The 20,452-nt window shown below is 38.3% G+C and overlaps 2 protein-coding genes across 3 annotated transcripts; both read right to left on the bottom strand.

Annotated features, from left to right (window-relative positions):
- Positions 1 to 370: 370 nt before the first annotated feature.
- LOC121305306 (E3 ubiquitin-protein ligase TRIM39-like) lies at positions 371 to 14,009 on the bottom strand. 2 transcript variants are annotated; one of them, XM_041236912.1, is made up of 10 exons: positions 13,779 to 14,009; positions 11,264 to 11,369; positions 10,721 to 10,756; positions 10,071 to 10,184; positions 8,740 to 8,775; positions 5,757 to 5,819; positions 2,229 to 2,255; positions 1,852 to 1,878; positions 1,739 to 1,765; positions 371 to 1,396 (listed from the first exon to the last, which is right to left on the bottom strand). In XM_041236912.1, exons 2-10 carry the CDS (start codon positions 11,328 to 11,330, stop codon positions 909 to 911), a joined length of 885 nt encoding a protein of 294 aa, XP_041092846.1. In that variant the 5' UTR covers positions 11,331 to 11,369; positions 13,779 to 14,009; the 3' UTR covers positions 371 to 908. The 2 variants fall into 2 exon arrangements, with proteins under 2 accessions (XP_041092846.1, XP_041092847.1); XM_041236913.1 differs by lacking the exon at positions 5,757 to 5,819 and having other exon boundaries at positions 13,779 to 14,008.
- A 4,006-nt stretch (positions 14,010 to 18,015) lies between these two features.
- LOC121305318 (E3 ubiquitin-protein ligase TRIM39-like) lies at positions 18,016 to 19,877 on the bottom strand. The gene is made up of 4 exons (XM_041236928.1): positions 19,861 to 19,877; positions 19,498 to 19,524; positions 19,385 to 19,411; positions 18,016 to 19,041 (listed from the first exon to the last, which is right to left on the bottom strand). Exons 1-4 carry the CDS (start codon positions 19,868 to 19,870, stop codon positions 18,554 to 18,556), a joined length of 552 nt encoding a protein of 183 aa, XP_041092862.1. The 5' UTR covers positions 19,871 to 19,877; the 3' UTR covers positions 18,016 to 18,553.
- Between the last annotated feature and the right edge of the window lie 575 nt (positions 19,878 to 20,452).

The following is a 20,452-nucleotide window of genomic DNA, read 5'->3' on the forward strand; positions in this document are numbered from 1 at the left end:
GAACCCAGGCCTCCAGAGAAAGGTGAAAGGGTAGTGAATAACAGCCCACTGTCTGTCTGTCTGAGCCACCAAGGTTTTGGTTAACAATTGAAACAAACAAGAAAGCAATGTAATGCTTGACATTCTTGTTTTTTTTTTCATATTACACCTTGTAACTACTGTATATTGTACATAGATCACTCTTAGTATAGACAGTGCAGTTCTTCTGTCGCAGTGTATGGAGAAGTTGGAATCTTGTGCGATACTGTAGCCAGTCATGTTTAATGGAGGGTTAATATAGAGGTGCAACTACAGTGGCTCTAGTTGCTTCCTAAAACAGTAAACTCACTGTATAAAACACACATTAGAAGCCATCGTTCTTACACTGTAATTTGTTATATACATATTTATTATATGCCTCCACAACCTGGTGACAGAAACACAACTCAACACAAAGAAGTTTGACCAAGGAAAAGATTTCATTTGGTTCCAGAACCCCAGTCTTTTGGTAACAAAAGGGCAGCATTTTAGACATTAATGCATAATAAAAATAATTTCAGTTTATATGCATCCATATAACTACTGTGCAATGATATTCCTCCCCACCACCACATAATCAGATCAAGCAATCAGCCCAGAGGTTCAGCGTTGCCAAACACATTGTTACAAAAACAAAACTATACTTCACCCATGCTGAACAACCTGCTGCTCCTGCATACAGAGCTGTAGTGAGCTGAGCCTTTATAAATTGGCAATTAATTCATGAAATAAGCTTGACCGCATTCCCACATGTTTTAAGGTTCCCCTCCCATCAGGTCAGACTAACCAAGCCAGTCTTAAATTAGTCATTGCAATTAATTAGCAATTTCATTTTTGTACCAGAAAATTAAAAACACCATATGAATCTATGTTAATCAGTTTAGTTAACTTTAGTTAAGTTTCAAAGGTCCTCTATCTCGAGACCCTGGGCTGAAGATGGGGTAGACCTCAGTGAATTTGTAATTAAAAGTGTGGATTTCATATCTCATGCTATCATCGTACACATTGTAAAATGATAACTCTCCTTTCTTATAGTCCAGATACACTCCCACTTTATAGAGCTTGCGTTGCAGTGTGAGAGGGACTAGGGACTGGCTCACAGCTTCATATTTATTTCCTCTACACAGCCTCAGAAGCCAGTAGCCCTCCTCTGGTTTCTCAGGTATGCTCTTCTCATCAAGGTATGTGGTGATGCCCAGAGCCCAGTAGCCCTTCTCCCCCACCTCCACCTCCCAGTAGTGCCTCCCGGAGGTGAACCCCTCCTTACCCAGCACACTGGGCCACCCTGCTGATCCATCCCCTTTGAATCTCACTTGTGAGCCATCCTGAGAGACTATGAGGCTGGGGCTGGCTGTGTCAGGGTTCAGGGTCACTTTAGCTGATGACAAACAGAATTCAGTCAATGTAACATGTTTAAAGCAGAACATATGATTACATGGCTACAGTAGGTCTTTCAGCTCAACGCAGACACTTCTCACTTTTTCTCATGTATTTAAAGCAGAAAAGGTACTGGAAGAAAAGCGTTTACAAAATAGAATAAATTACTGTTTTTTTTACTTGAGAACAGTTGTCTGCATATTGTAATTTTTTTAAGGTGTATACTTTCCATATGTACAGATATACATTGGAACAGTCAACATTTTTAGCCTATATACTATATGCTTTTATATTAAAAAGAATACAAGAAATATGTGCAATAAGAATTCAGTACAAAGCTTACCTTGACACGTAGTTATGCTACTCCATTCTAAAATGAATGAAAAGATGGATGAGTAACTCAATCAGTATATTCTCATTACTGTAAATGAACTAATACAGATTTGCAGTGTTTACCTCTTTCTACAACATATCCCACTGCATCTAAATCGAAGAAGATAATGTGTTACAAGTTGAGTGAATATTGTAGGGAATTTCAATTCTCCTAACCAGATAATACATTTCCCTGAATATGCTTAATTAATTTAACCAGCATTGGATCACAGTTTTCTGTATAACGCATACATACCAGCATTCAAATGGTAAAATAATTACATTATTCCAATAAAATAAAAATAGACACAAGATTGTTCAGGATTCAGAAATGGCTGGGACAAAACTAGTGTGTATAAACAACATTCCAGGTTTGCATGCCCATTTCCAGATCAGATATCTGTCCTTCCATGCAACCTAGTTAATCAATATATGAGAAAATAAAGAGCTGATGTTCTTACTGAATTTCATTCGAATGTCATCACAATCTAGAAAAGAAGCAAAGAAAAACATTCATTATTGGAACAATAATACAAGCTGATTGTAACATGCTGCACTCTCCTTGATCACTCCAATGAACCCCATTTCAGTTCCTTTCCTGAACGCTCTAAAAACACAAAATAAAAAGTATTCTTTGTTTAAGACTGAATAGATTCAATTCTTTCAGCTGAGCATCTTGTTGGCCTTTTTTATAGCTTCCCCACATTGTCTAGATGAAGACATTTTGGAGTCAACAAAAACTCCTTGGTCTTTTTCATAGCTTCCTTCTCCAATTTCAGTATCTCCCATATGGTATTTATAATGTACATTTTTATTTCCTGCGTGCAGTACCTTACACTTTTCTCTACTAAATGTCATTTGCCATGTGTCTGCCCAGTTCTGAATCTTGTCTAGTTTATTTTGAATGACCTTTTCTGCTGCAACAGTGTTTTACCTGTCTCTCAAACTGGGATGTATCTTCTGCTCATACATTGAATACCTGCCTTGCTGACATTAAACACTGGATGTTTAAAAACTTTTTTTATTAAATACTAAACTCAGACAAAACAGAATTGATGCTAATGAGATCTCAGAAGCAATAAAAGAACATAGATTCATCTGATTTTCTACTTGACGGTCTCTGTACAGATTCTAGAGCAGAGATAAAAAACCTAGGTGCAATTTTTGATCCAGACCTCTCCTTTGAATCACACATTAGTTTACTGTAAAGCTGCATCTTAGTTGGTGCTTATCTTGGTGAGAGCAGAGTTCAAATCAGCATGAAGTTCAATATCTGTTCTCCTGTAATGGAAATCAAATCACAGACTAGTTCACGCGCTGGGATTCAAGTGAATAGTAATTGAATCCTGGCACAACAGCATATGTAGATGCAAGTTTCACTCACTCGGTGTTGTGTGTTCAGTGAGTGGAGGACGGGAGTGGAGGGGAGGTAAAAGCAATTTCAAAAAGGAAAATAACAATTGTTAAAATGTACTGGCTTATAAAAGAGCACGATACTTGTTATTGTTTATCATCTGTTTGTTTGTTTAGCGTTCGTCCGCTGTTTGTTAGCGTCTGTTTCATTTATTGTTAGTACGATTTGTTTGTCTATTTATTTGGGCCTCAACTGCCGTATGCTGTTTTTGTTTAAACCTTTTATTTTGTTCATTTATTAAATTTATGGTTCTTCCGGGCCTGAAGTCACCACTACAGCCTGCTTGTCACAGTTACTCAAAAAAGTAATCTGATTACATGCAACACAATACTGTAACTAGTTACTTTAACAAATCTATTTCACAGAACAGTTTTTATTTTGTGTATTTTTTATTAGTATCAAATACATTTTACCCAAGCGTTTCTAATAAGTGAAATGGGTCCTTTTAAAAAAAAAAAAAAAAAAAACACACCTGTGTCTTTAAAAAAAATGTGGCTGGAGCCAGGAATTGAACAACTGATTAATTAAGGTTCCAGCCACAGGAGTGTAAAGTGGGTGGTCTCGGCTGTTAGAATGGGTAGTGTGCAGTTGAAGTTGGTACTGGAGAGACGGGATGGGTTTTTGGTGTTCTGTGCTGTGCCGTTCATCCGCGAGTGTTTTGTATAGGTATTGTTTTGGCCCTTGTGCCTCTTATTTTCTTGACATGTTTGTGTCTATTTAGTGTTTTGTTTATTTATTTATTATTATTAAACGTGCGCATTAGTGCTTCACTGTACCTTCCATGTCCGAGGCTCGCTTCCTGGTAAAAAGTTAGTGACGCTGTCCTGTCATATATGGAATTCCTGGCTCCAGCCACATTCCCACATGTTTTTGCAGCGAGGATTTTATCTCCCTCCGTGCCACCCAATATCCACCCCCAACACACACACACACACACACACACACACACACACACACACACATACCTGTGCCTCAGCAGAGCTTCCACCCTGCCCCCTAGTAACTTACTGTAATAAGTTATTAAAAAAACGTTATCTGATTGGTACTGGGACTAGTTACATAAACAACTCTTGTGTATTCTACACAACTGTGCCGATACACGCTTTACACACTGCTTAAGAAAAAAGAGGCGAATCGAATCTGACACTGTGTTTGGGTTGCAGTTTTGCTTCAGTACTACTGCAAATCTCCCATTGTTCTGTACTGTATTGAATGGTTACTGTGCTCACTGTACTGCATTATACTGCAATTTAATCAAATCCAAATACAATCCAAAATGGAAAATTACCTATATGGTAACAGGGTACTGGGAGACAGTCAACATGGTTTTAGGAAAGGGAGATCGTGCCTAACTAACTTGCTTGATTTTTTTGAGGATGCAACATCGATAATGGATAATTGCAAAGCATATGACATGGTTTATTTAGATTTCCAGAAAGCTTTTGACAAAGTCCCGCACAAAAGATTAATTCTCAAACTGAACGCAGTTGGGATTCAAGGAAACACATGTACATGGATTAGGGAGTGGTTAACATGTAGAAAACAGAAAGTACTGATTAGAGGAAAAACCTCAGAATGGAGTGTGGTAACCAGTGGTGTACCACAGGGATCAGTATTAGGTCCTCTGCTATTCCTAATCTACATTAATGATTTAGATTCTGGTATAGTAAGCAAACTTGTTAAATTTGCAGACGACACAAAAGTAGGAGGAGTGGCAAACACTGTTGCAGCAGCAAAGGTCATTCAAAATGATCTAGACAAGATTCAGAACTGGGCAGACACATGGCAAATGACATTTAATAGAGAAAAGTGTAAGGTACTGCACGCAGGAAATACAAATGTACATTATAAATATCATATGGGAGATATTGAAATTGGAGAAGGAATCTATGAAAAAGACCTAGGAGTTTTTGTTGACTCAGAAATGTCTTCATCTAGGCAATGTGGGGAAGCTATAAAAAAGGCTAACAAGATGCTCGGATACATTGTGAAAAGTGTTGAATTTAAATCAAGGGAAGTAATGTTAAAACTGTACAATGCACTTGTAAGACCTCATCTTGAATATTGTGTGCAGTTCTGGTCACCTCGCTATAAAAAAGATATTGCTGCTCTAGAAAGAGTGCAAAGAAGAGCGACCAGAATTATTCCGGGCTTAAAAGGCATGTCATATGCAGACAGGCTAAAAGAATTGAATCTGTTCAGTCTTGAACAAAGAAGACTACGTGGCGACCTAATTCAAGCATTCAAAATTCTAAAAGGTATTGACAGTGTCGACCCAAGGGACTTTTTCAGCCTGAAAAAAGAAACAAGGACCAGGGGTCACAAATGGAGTTTAGAAAAAGGGGCATTCAGAACAGAAAATAGGAGACACTTTTTTACACAGAGAATTGTGAGGGTCTGGAATCAACTCCCCAGTAATGTTGTTGAAGCTGACACCCTGGGATCCTTCAAGAAGCTGCTTGATGAGATTTTGGGATCAATAAGCTACTAACAACCAAACGAGCAAGATGGGCCGAATGGCCTCCTCTCGTTTGTAAACTTTCTTATGTTCTTATGTTCTTAATATCACTATTACCTCTGCAATGTTTATTATTGAACTTGCCGTTCACAGATTGATAACAGTCCACATTCGAAGAGTCTAAATTAGAAATTGGAAAAAGATAATTACAAATTGACACATTCTTTCTCTTTCTTTTACAACACAGTATATTAAACATATAGAATATGGAACAATTCCCAATGCAAGAGCACACACTGGCAGGGCAGTCTCATGGTGGATGTGCTATAGATCTATGCATTGTGATTTGGGTGGATCAACGACTTATCTTTCAGAGTCGAATACTCACCACTTTAAAAAGAATCATAAGACATCATGTATAGTCAATGCTTGTTACAATGAACTCAGATTGGACACATTTCCTGTCACTACCAATTTTCTGCATGGTCCCGGCCAAATTTTCCAGTCACGTATTGAAAATGAATTCTTACAATTCAAATTCACTTCAAACTAATTTCCTGGTAGCGCAAATTATTTTGGAGCGCCCCACCCCCAGGGAAGAACAATTTGAATAAAAGGAATTGCCCTAGTTTGAACAGCTGCGTGCAAAGGATATTGGGAAATGTATTCCCGTGCTTCCAGATTAGTGCCTCTGTTTTGTATTCTAGTGCTGTTTTAGGACCACAGATCCTATGATGCATTTCGAGTTGCCATCGTGCTAACGCATCAATGCCATTTCCCTGTAGCAGCAGCGCAAAAACAAAATAAACCTGGATAATACAGCACCGAACAAGAAAAAGAAAGATGTTGCTGCAGATTTCAACATTCCCACAAACGCTTTGTCAAACTGGCATAGCTAAAGATTCCACGAAGAGGACAGAGCAGACAGGAGCTGTTGTGGATCCTATACCGAGGACAGGAGACTTTGTTGCAGCTGTTTGTTGATTCTATCGAGAATTGAAACCTTGTTGCCAAGTTTTGAGCCAAGGTGGGACTGAAGACTTTGTTGTGGAGAGAAGAGTTTTGTACTGGACACTTCAACAGATTGCGTTTCCAAGCCAGCAGACCAAAAGTCTAAGCTTCAAGGAACCGTTGAGTATAATTCCAGTTGCATTTTCCTTTCATGGAACTAAATGAATTAATTGTAACACATTGACATAGAATTGAACTGTTAATTATTTAGTTTGCACACTCATATTGTTATATGAAGAATTTCTTTAAAAGTAAACTTGCCATATACTTATTCTACATACCATTAATAAGCTTACTGTACTATATTCATAATCATGGATCAGTGTTCCAACATACAAAAGCAGATTAGTTCCTTATATACCCTTAACACTAGTAAGTTACTAACATTATACATATACATTAGCCAATCATAACAGAACAACTGAGCATAAGAGCATCCCATAATAATGCTTAATTATGTCTACGTTGTCACTGGGACAAAAGCAAGCTTAATCACAGGGTAGATGGTTGGGTGTTCGTGTGGAAAGTCATGTGCACTCAACCTACTGTTCTATTTTGACAGCTACAGTTCCCTAAAACTGCAGCGCTTGTCAGTTTGTGGTAACTTCTCCTTTTTACTAGACAGTTCTTTATATAGTAATTTGCTAAAGCCTATATGGTAGAAAAAACAACAGGTCTTGGAAAAGTACAAGTAACGTGTACTCTTTCATTATGCGTAGCTAATACTCTGCCATGTGCCATTTTCTACCACAGGGACACGCTACCTCGCAGCCTGCTTGCCGCAGATGTGTTAGGAGGCAGGCGCTGTCATATTTCCTTGTGTCTGCGCGTTCACAGTAAATCCTCAATCTTTTGAACACGTCAATTTAAATTTTGTTAGTAAGAGAACTAACCATCCCAGATATTACATGATCAATTATTGAATTGTTCCTACATACGCCATATGTGACTTACACCTAACCCCTAAACCTAACCCCTACCCCTAAACCTAACCCCTACCGCAAAACCTAACCCCTAACCCTAAACCCTAAACCATGAAACTAACTCTGTCACTATTAAACTGTTACTATTATTCGACAGTTTGTTTCACAGCCTCTAGTGGCTTCTAGTGGCCTCTAGTGGCTACTACATCTGACGTTTACCGCCTGATCTGAAAGGTAATACACAGTAATAAGCATTCATATTTTGACCTATTTTGAAGTAACTTGGTACTGGGACTAGTTACCTAGACAACTGTATTAAACAACTGTGTATAATGAATCTTGGTGTAAATCTTCCTCCCGACCTGTGGGGGCGCTAAGCAGCGAAAGTAGAGTCCTTTGGACGGGCTGGCCTGACAGTTCTTTCCCAGGGTCGGGAAGTCTGGAAGAAGGCGAGACTCCGTAGGAAGAATATATTGACCCGGAAGGGAAACGACATAGCAGCTGCAGATTGTAGAGACAGCTGCACTCCTTTACCAAGGGGTCATGCGTGACAGCATAAAAGGGGCCGGAGAATCACAATCTACTCCTTTGCTTGGTTTTTGTATTGAGACTAGAAGGATCGTGAGAGACCCAGAGGAACCTGTTCATAAAGAATATTCACGAGTGTTTGTTTGTTTGTTTGTGTCCGTTAGTAACTGTCTGTGTTTGTAAACCACCAGACGACTAACACGAACCCAGAGCTGTCGCCTTGGGCCAGCACAAAGCTGGAACAAAGCACCACAGTCACTATAAAAAATTGTTATCACCCACCATGAGCACTACAGCAGGCACCCAGGCTGGTACCATGACTGGTATTATTATGGGGTGGCTAACGTGTGTTTATTATTTGGGCTGCAATCCCTGTCTTTGTTCTCCGTGCTTTACACATTGATCTGTACAGCCAGAGTCTATGGTTTGGTCTCCTGACCGGGATTTACAAGATAAAGTCCCTTTTCCAAGCCGGGTTACAATTATCTGCCTGTGGCTATTCCTGCACTGCGTCACCTCTTCACCTGTTCACAATCAGCAGCCAGTTTGAAAATTCAAATCTGACACTGTGTTTGGGTTGCAGTTTTGCTTCAGTGCACTTCTGCAAATTGAGTTATTTCGTATATTGTTAAACTTACTGTTTACAAGTGGATGCAGGTACTCACTCGAAGAGTCTAAATTAGAAAAAAAAGATAGATTACAAATAAAGCTGTTGATTTACTGAATCACATTCTTTATCTTTCTTTTACAATACAGTATATTAAACATGCAGAATATGGAACAATTCCCAATGCAAGAGCACACACTGGCAGGGCAGTCTCATGGTGGATGTGCTATAGATCTATTCATTGTGATTTGGGTGGATCAACGACTTATCTTTCAGAGTCGAATACTCACCACTTTAAAAAGAATCATAAGACATCATGTATAGTCAATGCTTGTTACAATGAACTCAGATTGGACACATTTCCTGTCACTACCAATTTTCTGCATGGTCCTGGCCAAATTTTGCAGTCACTTATTGAAAATGAATTCTTATAATACAAATTCACTTCGAACTAATTTCCTGGTAGTGCAAATTATCGTTACGTTTGGAGAAAGCCTGGTGAAGCGTACAAAGAAAAGAACACCATACCTACTGTCAACCACGGAGGTCGTAATATTCTTCTATGGGGCTGTTTTTTCTCTAATGGCACAGAAAATTTAGTTCCATTACATGATAAAATGGATTCCACAGCATACCAAAAGATATTGGCCAATCATCTGAAAGCCTCTGCTACAAAAACGTGGTTTAAAACTCAACTGGACATTCAACCCGACAACGATCCAAAGCACACATCAAAATCTACTTCAGAATGGTTAAAGAATAAAATCAAGGTTCTGGAACGGCCCGGTCAAAGACCCGATTGAAATCCGATTGAGAATCTTTGGTATGCATTGAAGAAGGCTGTTCACAAGAGAAGTCCTCAGAATTTGAATGAACTGGAAAAATTTTGCTTTGAAGAATGGTCAGAAATCACTAAATAATCATGCCAAAAGCTCACTGACAAAAATCCTAATCATTTAAAAGAGGTTATTATTGCAAAAAGTTCCTCAACTAGCTATAATTTCATTGTCCTTGTCAGGGTATAAATACTTTTGAATTAGCAATTTTGCTGAAATAAATAATTTTAGACATCTAACTTTTTTCCTCATCCACAAAAGCAAAACTTTTGCTACAAAAGATTTTTCCTATAATTATTTGTTTTTCGAGAAATTATAAATTTATTTTGGGGTATGTAAACTTTTGACTACAACTATATATAACTGCTTAAGCAGCAATTAAGGAATAACATTGTGTATTACATTGCTGTAAATTACATATATGTAATACATTGCTGTAATCCGATTACATTTTAACTACATTGTAACTGGAATGGTTATTCCTTCAGACAGGTAACTAGTGATTAACTTCACAAAGAAAATATACCTCTCTTTCTGTTCTTGACGTAGCACACAACGTTGAAGATCAGCGACACAAATAATGAAAAAACCAAAACAATCCAAATAATCTTCTCGGTTGAACAAAATTCGAAACAGCCTTCTGTGAACAAATAAACAAACAAATGAACACATGCAAGCTCAGTCAGCGACAGAAGCAATATACTTTTGGTCTGAATTACAATTTTCCACTATAGAATATATCATATTTTTATGAACCCTAAATCCCCTTGCCCTATTCAAATATTGAGGGATTGTAACACCCCTCATATGAGCAGTGTAGTTAATGTTCATCAGTCCTGTTAGATCCTACTTTATCAGAACATGGACAGAAAAAACTGAATTTTTCCAAATTCCTCAACAAAAATGGAGCACAGTAACAAAAATTATAAACGGTCCATTTCCCTCTGGTATATTTCTCTCAGCACATTAGGTAGAGTGGTAAAGCCATGCTTAAGAAACGCAGTTTGGACCCTGAATAATTTGATATTCTTAGATAAGGTTCTAGAAAGAGTTAAGAACATAAGAAAGTTTACAAACGAGAGGAGGCCATTCGGCCCATCTTGCTCGTTTGGTTGTCAGTAGCTTACTGATCCCAGAATCTCATCAAGCAGCTTCTTGAAGGATCCCATAACTCACCATGCTGCACATGATCTTTTCCTGTTTGTTCAGTGTCTGAAAAGGAAAAGGACGAGTTCAGTTTGTATTCAATCTCAAAAAACAATGTGATAATGATTCAAACGTAGATTTGTTTCATTCCGTTTTGTGCAAATCACCATGAAATCATATTAAAAAAAGTCAGGAAAATTTAAAAAGAAAAATAGAATTCAAAAATAATCTTGCCATATTTCCTCAGATGTGGAGCTGTTTATAAATAGAGACAGCTTTTTTAATGTTGTTGACCCTGTCTCTTATATCAGCTTATATGTCAGGTTGACCCTGTCTCTTATATCAGTTAAAATGTCCAGTCGACCCTGTCTTTCATAGCAGTTAATATGTCCAGTCAACTCTGTCTCTCATATCAGCTTATATGTCAGGTTGACCCTGTCTCTTATATCACTTAAAATGTCCAGTCGACCCTGTCTTTCATAGCAGTTAATATGTCCAGTCAACTCTGTCTCTCATATCAGCTTATTGTGTTTATCCAGGCTAAGGACATTGTGATTGATGTGTCCTACTCACCTGCAAACACACTATAAACAATCAGCACACCAGTCAGGACGAAAATCATGAATTTCTTCGTTTTCATTTTTTACACAGAAATGTCAGCGTTCTGGTCTGTGTTCAGCTAAAGGGAAACAGAACAGTGTGTTAAAGGCAGAGCATCATACGATGTACAAAATGGAATAATTCTTACCCCCTGTGGCAGTGCAGAAGCCCTGTTGCTGTAAATGGTGTGTGGGGGGGAATGTAAGAATCAATCCATCAATCAATTTTATTTTTATATAATATAATATATTAGGGTATGGTTAGAACAAAAACCAGGAGGGACAGCGGCCCTCCAGGACCTGTGTCATGCACCACTAGTTTAAACCTTATATTTTGGCCAACATGCCATGTTTTGTTTGTTCCTGTTTCTTTTTTGTATGTTTTGTATTTAATCAACGCGCACATATGTGCTTAAACTGCCACATTCTGTCTGTGGGTCTAATTCCCGCCGGTAGCCAGCCATTATATTTGGTTTTCAATTCTTATTTTAGTTTCAGTTTTTCCACAACCTTGAAACTTTTTTCAAAACGTCAAGGATGTGATGAAAAACAGAAACAAAACAAGAATTGAAAACCAAACACCGCGAATGATACTTAAGCAAAAGAATCATTTAATTTTGTATAGCCTGTTTGTTCTCCTTTTAAGTTACATTGACGATCATCGGGGATCTTAGTTTTCCGCAATAAAAAAAAAAAGAAATTCCCCGATAAAAAAAAAAATAATGGAATCCTCCCATCACATAACGTAAGACACACAAACAGTACTGCTGAGTAACAGTCAACACAGGAAGTACTTATTGGTACACTTTATATTCTAAGGAAGTTACAAGCTCATCAATCAATAATGAACAAACTTACCATGTTACTTTAAACATTACAAATACTTCTGCCAATTGCCCAAAACATTGACCCAATCTTTAGGGGTGATTTTAAAAATCATTTTCAGCAACTTTAAACAGTTGATTCAGTAGTAACACACTGGATAGTGAAATATACTGTAGCTACAGCATGAACGTGACAGCACTCCTGCAACCTTGACCGCTGTACACCAGTAGTAGTTTTACTGAACAAGTATGTTTTTGTAAATTTAAATGTTGATGATTATATATGTGTGGCGAGGTACACCCCATCCCTGTGCGTATTTCCTCTTTGTTGTGTTATTATTATTTAAATCTATGTACTTGCAATGTTGTTTTAGGTCAATGCCTCCCCTGCCAAATGGCTTCACGTGGAGAATGTGCCTGAGACCGATTTAATGGTTCAAGCTCAGGCATGTATTTTCTCCAAAGACTCATTGAGATATGCAAAACAATTTCCTTCCATTTGCGTGTACAATATCTCGACACGATCAATCACCGAAATATACTTTGCTTTGTCATCCATTTCTACTATTTTACCTGCAATGCTGAAAACTAGATTTTAGCAACCTAAATCAAAACAATGCAGCACCGACTTTGACCCACAGTACAGGTCACAGAAGCAACAGGCAAAGGTATAGCTTTCTGGTCTGTGTTCAGCTAAAGGGAAACAGAACAGTGTGTTAAAGGCAGAGGATCATACCATGTACAAAATTGAATAATTCTTACCCCCCCACACCGTGGCAGTGCAGAAGCCCTGTTGCTGTAAATGGTGTGTCCCACAGTACAGGTCACAGAAGCAACAAGCAAAGGTGTAGCTATTTTTCTGTTACAAAAGCAGCCATTAACTGAACTTCATGCAAGCCTGGTCTCTTGCATCAAATACCCACTACATGTTACCTTAACATGTCAGCATCTGTTAAGCCATCTTTTTTGTTCCAGGCCTTTTTAATGTTTTCAACCCAAATTTCATCTTTCCTATTCATTTATTTATTTATTTATTTTTAGGGTAGGCGTGCTTAGAATTCAGTTCGTCCTGCAAACGTAACTGTAAAGGATGTTCTCATTGTTAAACATGGTCCCACCAGCTATTCCTCCGCCACTGAGATGTATATATTGATCTATCCAAATGTACAAAAATGTTAGCATAAAGGGAACAGACAGCAATATCTGCAGAGTGGCCCAAGTTATTTACAAGAAAAGAACCAGCCATATACCAAAATAGTATTAAAGGTCCAGCCACATACAGATGTAATATCTACAAAACGTTATATACAAAAAAAAAAGGGCCAGCCTGTAAAGATGTATTGCAATTCCCCATTTTCACTGCAGTACGAACAAAGAGTATATTTTTTTTAACAGTAAAGATGGGGGCCAAGTTTTCCCTATTGTGTCTTGCTTATGGGCTATTAGACTTTGTACTGTGAAGACTTTGAAAAAAAAAAAAAAACATGCGTGCATTAAAAACATGTAGAACAGATTCCTGTTGATCTCCCATTATAACAGATTTTTCAGTTGAGACATTTCGGTGACAGGTACACAGAAGTGTTTTCAATAATTCACAGCGTTTACATTACAGAAGCTTTAATCAGACTTTACACTTTGCAAAACAAGCACGTAATTATGACTTACCACGACATAAAGTAATCAAACCTCTTCTGAAACAAGAATAAAGACCAATCTCCAGCCCTCACTAGCGTCACTTGTGTACCTTTTGTATATAACACGCCTGTACATTTAGTTGCTTATTTTTAGAACGCGGTTTCCCCCTCAGCCCCTGTACTGTGTTTTGTGTTTGTGTATCTGCACTCCGGGTTGGCGTTGGGAAGTGAAGAACGGGACAGTGTCAGAGAGTGAAAAAAACAAAAAACGAAACTGAAACTTACAGCGTCCGTGAAGGGTACTACCCAGCTGGAACTTAAGTGTTTTGTTAGTGTTTGTGAAGTCCTTATCCTTAGATCAACAGAAAACAGCCTGTCAAGATGAGGCAGACAGAGGTACAGTGCCTATAGAAAGTCTACACCCCCTTTCAAAATGTTCACCTTTTCTTGTCTTATAGTCTGGAATTAAAATGCAGAGGCCTGGGTTCCAATCTGGCTACTCAAGTAAAATTATTTTGGTTGATCAGTGGTCTCACTTAGCCCCAAGACAAACAAACTGACAGACAATGGACATTAGTGTGATCTCAAGACGTGTGATCATTTTGGCAAGGCATTTTAACAAGGTGCTTTGAATAAGATTTTCAAAATGATTTCCTCCAGTTTCTAATTTCCCATTTCTGAATTTAGCAATCCCAGTATTATTTGAGGAACTTCATTCAAAACCTAAACTCTGCACGGGTTAAAAACTAACAGGAACTAAGCAAGTCAATCATATGACAAATGACGTCAGTGTAATGTGTGTGTGACAGACATTGGACGTGTCTATTTCTTCTGCTGTTTGTTTGTTTGTTTGTCTTGTGGTATTATAGGTAGTTTATCCAGAAATTCAATCACAAACTCTGCACAGGTAAAAAAAAAACTGTAATGAACTAAGAAAGTCAAGCAGCAGACTAACGTTTCTGCTAATGCCCTCATAAGTGTACTGAAAAATTCTGTTTCTTCTCCAGAGTGTTAGGTTGTTGAGTGGATCTTGTGATATTATAAGGAGTTTGTCCAGAACTTCAATCAGAAACTCTGCACAGCTAAAAACTAGAAACTAAGAATGTCAAGCAGACAGGCTTTTTTGCTAATGTCTTCATCAGTGTAATGTGTGTGCCAAATGGAAGTGTTTGTTTGTTGAGTGGAACTTTCAGTGTCGTGTTATAATAGGTATTTTAATTCATCCACTTGAACACGACTTCTCCTAAACTCTGAAACTCTGCACAGGTAAAACAACTACAGTTTGTTTTAGTATTATTTAGTTTGTCCTACCTGAGGAAAAAGATGAGATTCTAGAAGAAGAATGTTTCAAAATAATTTCCTTTTCACATCCCTCTGGAACAATTTTAAAAAACACCTACAGTCAGCCACCTTTTAATGTGTCTGAACTGTTTGTTTAGCTGATAATAATCTTTATATGAAGACTTACAGTCCAATATATCCATGGGTAGCAGGTCTTTACAGACTGTCTGGCACATGCGTGGTACTGCAGGACGAGGGCACCCGTCAGTCATGACGATGACACGGAGAGGTGGGAAAGAGGGTGTGTGGGCTTTCCCTCTCTCTGAGTGGATGAGAGGCGGGCCTTGGGGGATTGCTTGGCCCATAAATACTGCGCTTGGTTGTGCATTCGGGGGTCCGTGATTGAGAACACACAGAGACACCAGCGGAGAATGTTGGTGTAAACATAGACCAGGCACGAACGCCAGTGGTTGGAACGAGCGACCAAAATCAGGCAAGCACGGCTGAGAAAGACAACCAGCCTTAGCAATTAAAGCAATTATTAAATGTATGGGTACGTGCCCGAGGGAACGTGTGTAGCGATAGGGAAACTTTGGCCACCCAGGTGTATAGTGCACAGCAAAGTGTAGGACAGAGACCCAAGCTGACCAGCTTAGTGGCAGTGGGGGCACTGCGTAAGCAACACTTTTGTTTTATAGTTTTATTACTGCGTTTTAGTTTCCCTTTTTCTTTTGCCTTTGGTTTTTATTATTCTTTTGAGCACCTGTGAGTTCTGAAGCAACGGACTGTACCGTTATTGGTATTATGGTGGACCTGATTACCATTGTCGGTAATCAGGCCACGGACAACAGCGCCCTCTGCAGGATAAAATAAATCCCTGCAGAAAGATAAAGAAACTAATAAAACTGGGCACCTGTGCGGTGTTTACAAATCTCTCCTTTCTCCATTACTGATGTCTCCAGCCTATTGTTGAAATCAGCTACTGCCACGTGCCCCTTGGACCCCTGGCCAACAAGTCTCGTCCAACTCATGCTTCTGACCACCATGCATGGTCACTCCTTCCATTATGAACACTCTCAACCTGTCCCTGGTTTCAGGCCTGGTTCCTGCTGCCCTCAAGACTGCCCCAGTAACGCCAGTGATTAGAAAACCCTCCCTTGACCCGGCTGTCTGTCTAACTTCCATCCCATATGCAATCTTTTTCTCTTCAAAAATCTTGAATAGACTGCAGCCAGCTAGCTGATGAAACATCCCACAGATAACAATCTGCTTGAATCTCTCCAGTCTGGCTTCCAGCTGCATCACAACACTGAAACTGCTCTGCTCCAGATTGTAAATGATCTTCTGCTTAATGCTGCTGCTCCCTCTGTCCTTGTCCTCCTTGACCTAAATTTGCCAAACACTGTCCATGTAAATTAATGTGTTCTCTCTTAGTAAATGAGGCACTAAGTTCAGATTTACATTAAAGCACTTCTAGTTTCTGATTAATAATGTCTCTGGCATGTATGATAAAGCAGAATCTGTGCAAGTCGAAGTCACATTTTCCTAAGTTAGCTGGTGCTTTGCAAACGTTTGGGCAATCGCTGTGCAGACGGAAACAGTATCTACAGATGGAGTGAGCATGACATCTGCAGAAAACAAGCCAGGTGTATTCACCTTGAACTCATGAAAAGAAAACTGACAGAACTGGGTGGCGCAAGCCATCAGGAGACAGGTCAAAAATCACTCTGGACATTTCCAATGCATGTAAGTTTACCAACTAAAGCATCACCATTTTCTGTCAGTTATTTACGATTAAGATTGTCAGCTTAGGCAGTGTTTAACTGACGGACAGAAAGTACTGTCGCACAAAGTCACTAATAGTGCATACATCTGCAATAAACAGTGGCTGTCCAGCAAAGCACAGCGCTCTCAGAAACTCATTAACACAGTCATTCTGCGCTGTCTTTTATTAAAGCACGTGTAAAACCTCATAAATGGATTGTTTGTCTCTCGGTTCACTTTCTTGTTTTAGTTGAATGTGTCTCTTAGTTTTCAGTATGTTCTTTTATTGTCAGTGTGAACACGCACCTCAATGCAGGAGTATTTGCAGCGCTATGCATCCTCTGCCTCATCTGATCCACTTCTGCTGTTTTTGCTTTTTGTATACTTCAAAACAAAATATATAATATTTTATATAGATAATACATATATAATACAATATATATAATAAACAATTATTTTATGGTATAGTATCAAAGTACTGTACTTTGTTATAGGCTAATTATTAATATTCATTGCATTTGGTTGCTCAAAGGTTATTACATTTGAATAAAATTCCAATAGTTAAATAGAATAATTTGTTTGACATTTGCCCAGATATTATTTGTCAACTTCGTTTGATTTCACATTGCATACTGCCCCTTAATTTAGAATTAGTTTTATTTTTTCCCCTCAGGTAAAATTAAACAAAACCTTTTTGCTCAATTTAATGTGTGTGTGTGTGTGTGTGTGTGTGTGTGTGTGTGTGTGTGTGTGTGTGTGTGTGTGTGTGTGTGTGTGTGTGTGTGTGTGTGTGTTTACGTTTTCACATCATACTTTCATTTTAACTGTTGCTGAAAGTGTGGGTGAGATATATTTTTCCTGGGAGATACACGTTTGTGGCACATTAGTTTAGTCTGTACAGTATTATCCAGGTGAAGACATCGTGCCATAGATATCATTCATACTCCTTCCTGAACACATCTGCAGCCAGGACAGGGGAATTCCAGCCAGCTCAACATCAACCACTGAGAAACAGGATATCCTGAAAGCTTACTACTGTAGACCCTCAGTTAACATCAGGCGCTCAGACAAGAAAGTGCGGGATTTACCTTGTCAGCACGCTGGCTGGTTCAGAGTGACCAAAGAAGGGTTACAGATGCAACTACAATGGCTCTAGTTTCTTCCTAAAACAGTAAACTCACTGTATAAAACACACATTAGAAGCCATCGTTCTTACACTGTAATTTGTTATATACATATTTATTATATGCCTCCACAACCTGGTGACAGAAACACAACTCAACACAAAGAAGTTTGACCAAGGAAAAGATTTCATTTGGTTCCAGAACCCCAGTCTTTTGGTAACAAAAGGGCAGCATTCTAGACATTAACGCATAATAAAAATAATTTCAGTTTATATGCATCCATATAACTACTGTGCAATGATATTCCTCCCCACCACCACATAATCAGATCAAGCAATCAGCCCAGAGGTTCAGCGTTGCCAAACACATTGTTACAAAAACAAAACTATACTTCACCCATGCTGAACAACCTGCTGCTCCTGCATACAGAGCTGTAGTGAGCTGAGCCTTTATAAATTGGCAATTAATTCATGAAATAAGCTTGACCGCATTCCCACATGTTTTAAGGTTCCCCTCCCATCAGGTCAGACTAACCAAGCCAGTCTTAAATTAGTCATTGCAATTAATTAGCAATTTCATTTTTGTACCAGAAAATTAAAAACACCATATGAATCTATGTTAATCAGTTTAGTTAACTTTAGTTAAGTTTCAAAGGTCCTCTATCTCGAGACCCTGGGCTGAAGATGGGGTAGACCTCAGTGAATTTGTAATTAAAAGTGTGGATTTCATATCTCATGCTATCATCGTACACATTGTAAAATGATAACTCTCCTTTCTTATAGTCCAGATACACTCCCACTTTATAGAGCTTGCGTTGCAGTGTGAGAGGGACTAGGGACTGGCTCACAGCTTCATATTTATTTCCTCTACACAGCCTCAGAAGCCAGTAGCCCTCCTCTGGTTTCTCAGGTATGCTCTTCTCATCAAGGTATGTGGTGATGCCCAGAGCCCAGTAGCCCTTCTCCCCCACCTCCACCTCCCAGTAGTGCCTCCCGGAGGTGAACCCCTCCTTACCCAGCACACTGGGCCACCCTGCTGATCCATCCCCTTTGAATCTCACTTGTGAGCCATCCTGAGAGACTGTGAGGCTGGGGCTGGCTGTGTCAGGGTTCAGGGTCACTTTAGCTGATGACAAACAGAATTCAGTCAATGTAACATGTTTAAAGCAGAACATATGATTACATGGCTACAGTAGGTCTTTCAGCTCGACGCGGACACTTCTCACTTTTTCTCATGTATTTAAAGCAGAAAAGGTACTGGAAGAAAAGCATTTACAAAATATAATAAATTACTGTTTTTTTTTACTTGAGAACAGTTGTCTGCATATTGTAATTTTTTTAAGGTGTATACTTTCCATATGTACAGATATACATTGGAACAGTCAACATTTTTAGCCTATATACTATATGCTTTTATATTAAAAAGAATACAAGAAATATGTGCAATAAGAATTCAGTACAAAGCTTACCTTGACACGTAGTTATGCTACTCCATTCTAAAATGAATGAAAAGATGGATGAGTAACTCAATCAGTACATTCTCATTACTGTAAATGAACTAATACAGATTTGCAGTGTTTACCTCTTTCTACAACATATCCCACTGCATCTAAATCGAAGAAGATAATGTGTTACAAGTTGAGTGAATATTGTAGGGAATTTCAATTCTCCTAACCAGATAATACATTTCCCTGAATATGCTTAATTAATTTAACCAGCATTGGATCACAGTTTTCTGTATAACGCATACATACCAGCATTCAAATGGTAAAATAATTACATTATTCCAATAAAATAAAAATAGACACAAGAGTGTTCAGGATTCAGAAATGGCTGTGTATAAACAACATTCCAGGTTTGCATGCCCATTTCCAGATCAGATATCTGTCCTTCCATGCAACCTAGTTAATCAATATCTGAGAAAATAAAGAGTTGATGTTCTTACTGAATTTCATTCGAATGTCATCAAAATCTAGAAAAGAAGCAAAGAAAAACGTTCATTATTGGAACAATAATACAAGCTGATTGTAACATGCTGCACTCTCCTTGATCACTCCAATGAACTCACCCCGTTTCAGTTCCTCGATCTCCTTTTCTAAACTTTCTAAAAACACAAAATGAAAAGTTTAACTTATAAAACACACACACACATAATTCATAATATAATAACTGCTGAACCATTTGATACAGTATCAGTTACAAGAAATAACAGTAAAACATGAACGGAAATATCATTTAAAATACAATAAATAAAACTTGCCATTTTTCTCCTTCAATTCGTCACATTTTAGAAAATGAACAAAGAGAGCTTTGCAAATGAAGCTAGTTGATTAAAGTTTGGGTCTCTGACAAAAGCTGATGTGATGCACTCTCCTTTATCACTTCAATGAACTCACCCTGTTTCAGTGTCTCAATCTCCTGTTCTAAAAAACACAAAATAAAAAGATTAGCTTATAAATACAAGTTTAGCTTATGTACATATTTTATTCTGATGGGTAGAATGAATAGCTGAGGTAATAATACTTACTAAAAATATG

This window comes from Polyodon spathula, chromosome 42 (genome assembly GCF_017654505.1).
Source record: "Polyodon spathula isolate WHYD16114869_AA chromosome 42, ASM1765450v1, whole genome shotgun sequence".
NCBI classification, from domain to species: Eukaryota; Metazoa; Chordata; class Actinopteri; order Acipenseriformes; family Polyodontidae; genus Polyodon; species Polyodon spathula.

Excerpts from the sequence above, each read along its gene's own strand:
- LOC121305306 (XM_041236912.1), bottom strand. The coding sequence starts at position 11,330 with ATGAAAACGAAGAAATTCATGATTTTCGTCCTGACTGGTGTGCTGATT. Across the intron at positions 1,879-2,228 it reads TGACATTCGAATGAAATTCA|ATGCAGTGGGATATGTTGTA; the intron begins GTAAGAACATCA and ends TCTTCGATTTAG. Across the intron at positions 1,766-1,851 it reads GGGATATGTTGTAGAAAGAG|AATGGAGTAGCATAACTACG; the intron begins GTAAACACTGCA and ends CATTCATTTTAG.
- LOC121305318 (XM_041236928.1), bottom strand. Across the intron at positions 19,412-19,497 it reads GGGATATGTTGTAGAAAGAG|AATGGAGTAGCATAACTACG; the intron begins GTAAACACTGCA and ends CATTCATTTTAG. Across the intron at positions 19,042-19,384 it reads TAGCATAACTACGTGTCAAG|CTAAAGTGACCCTGAACCCT; the intron begins GTAAGCTTTGTA and ends GTTTGTCATCAG.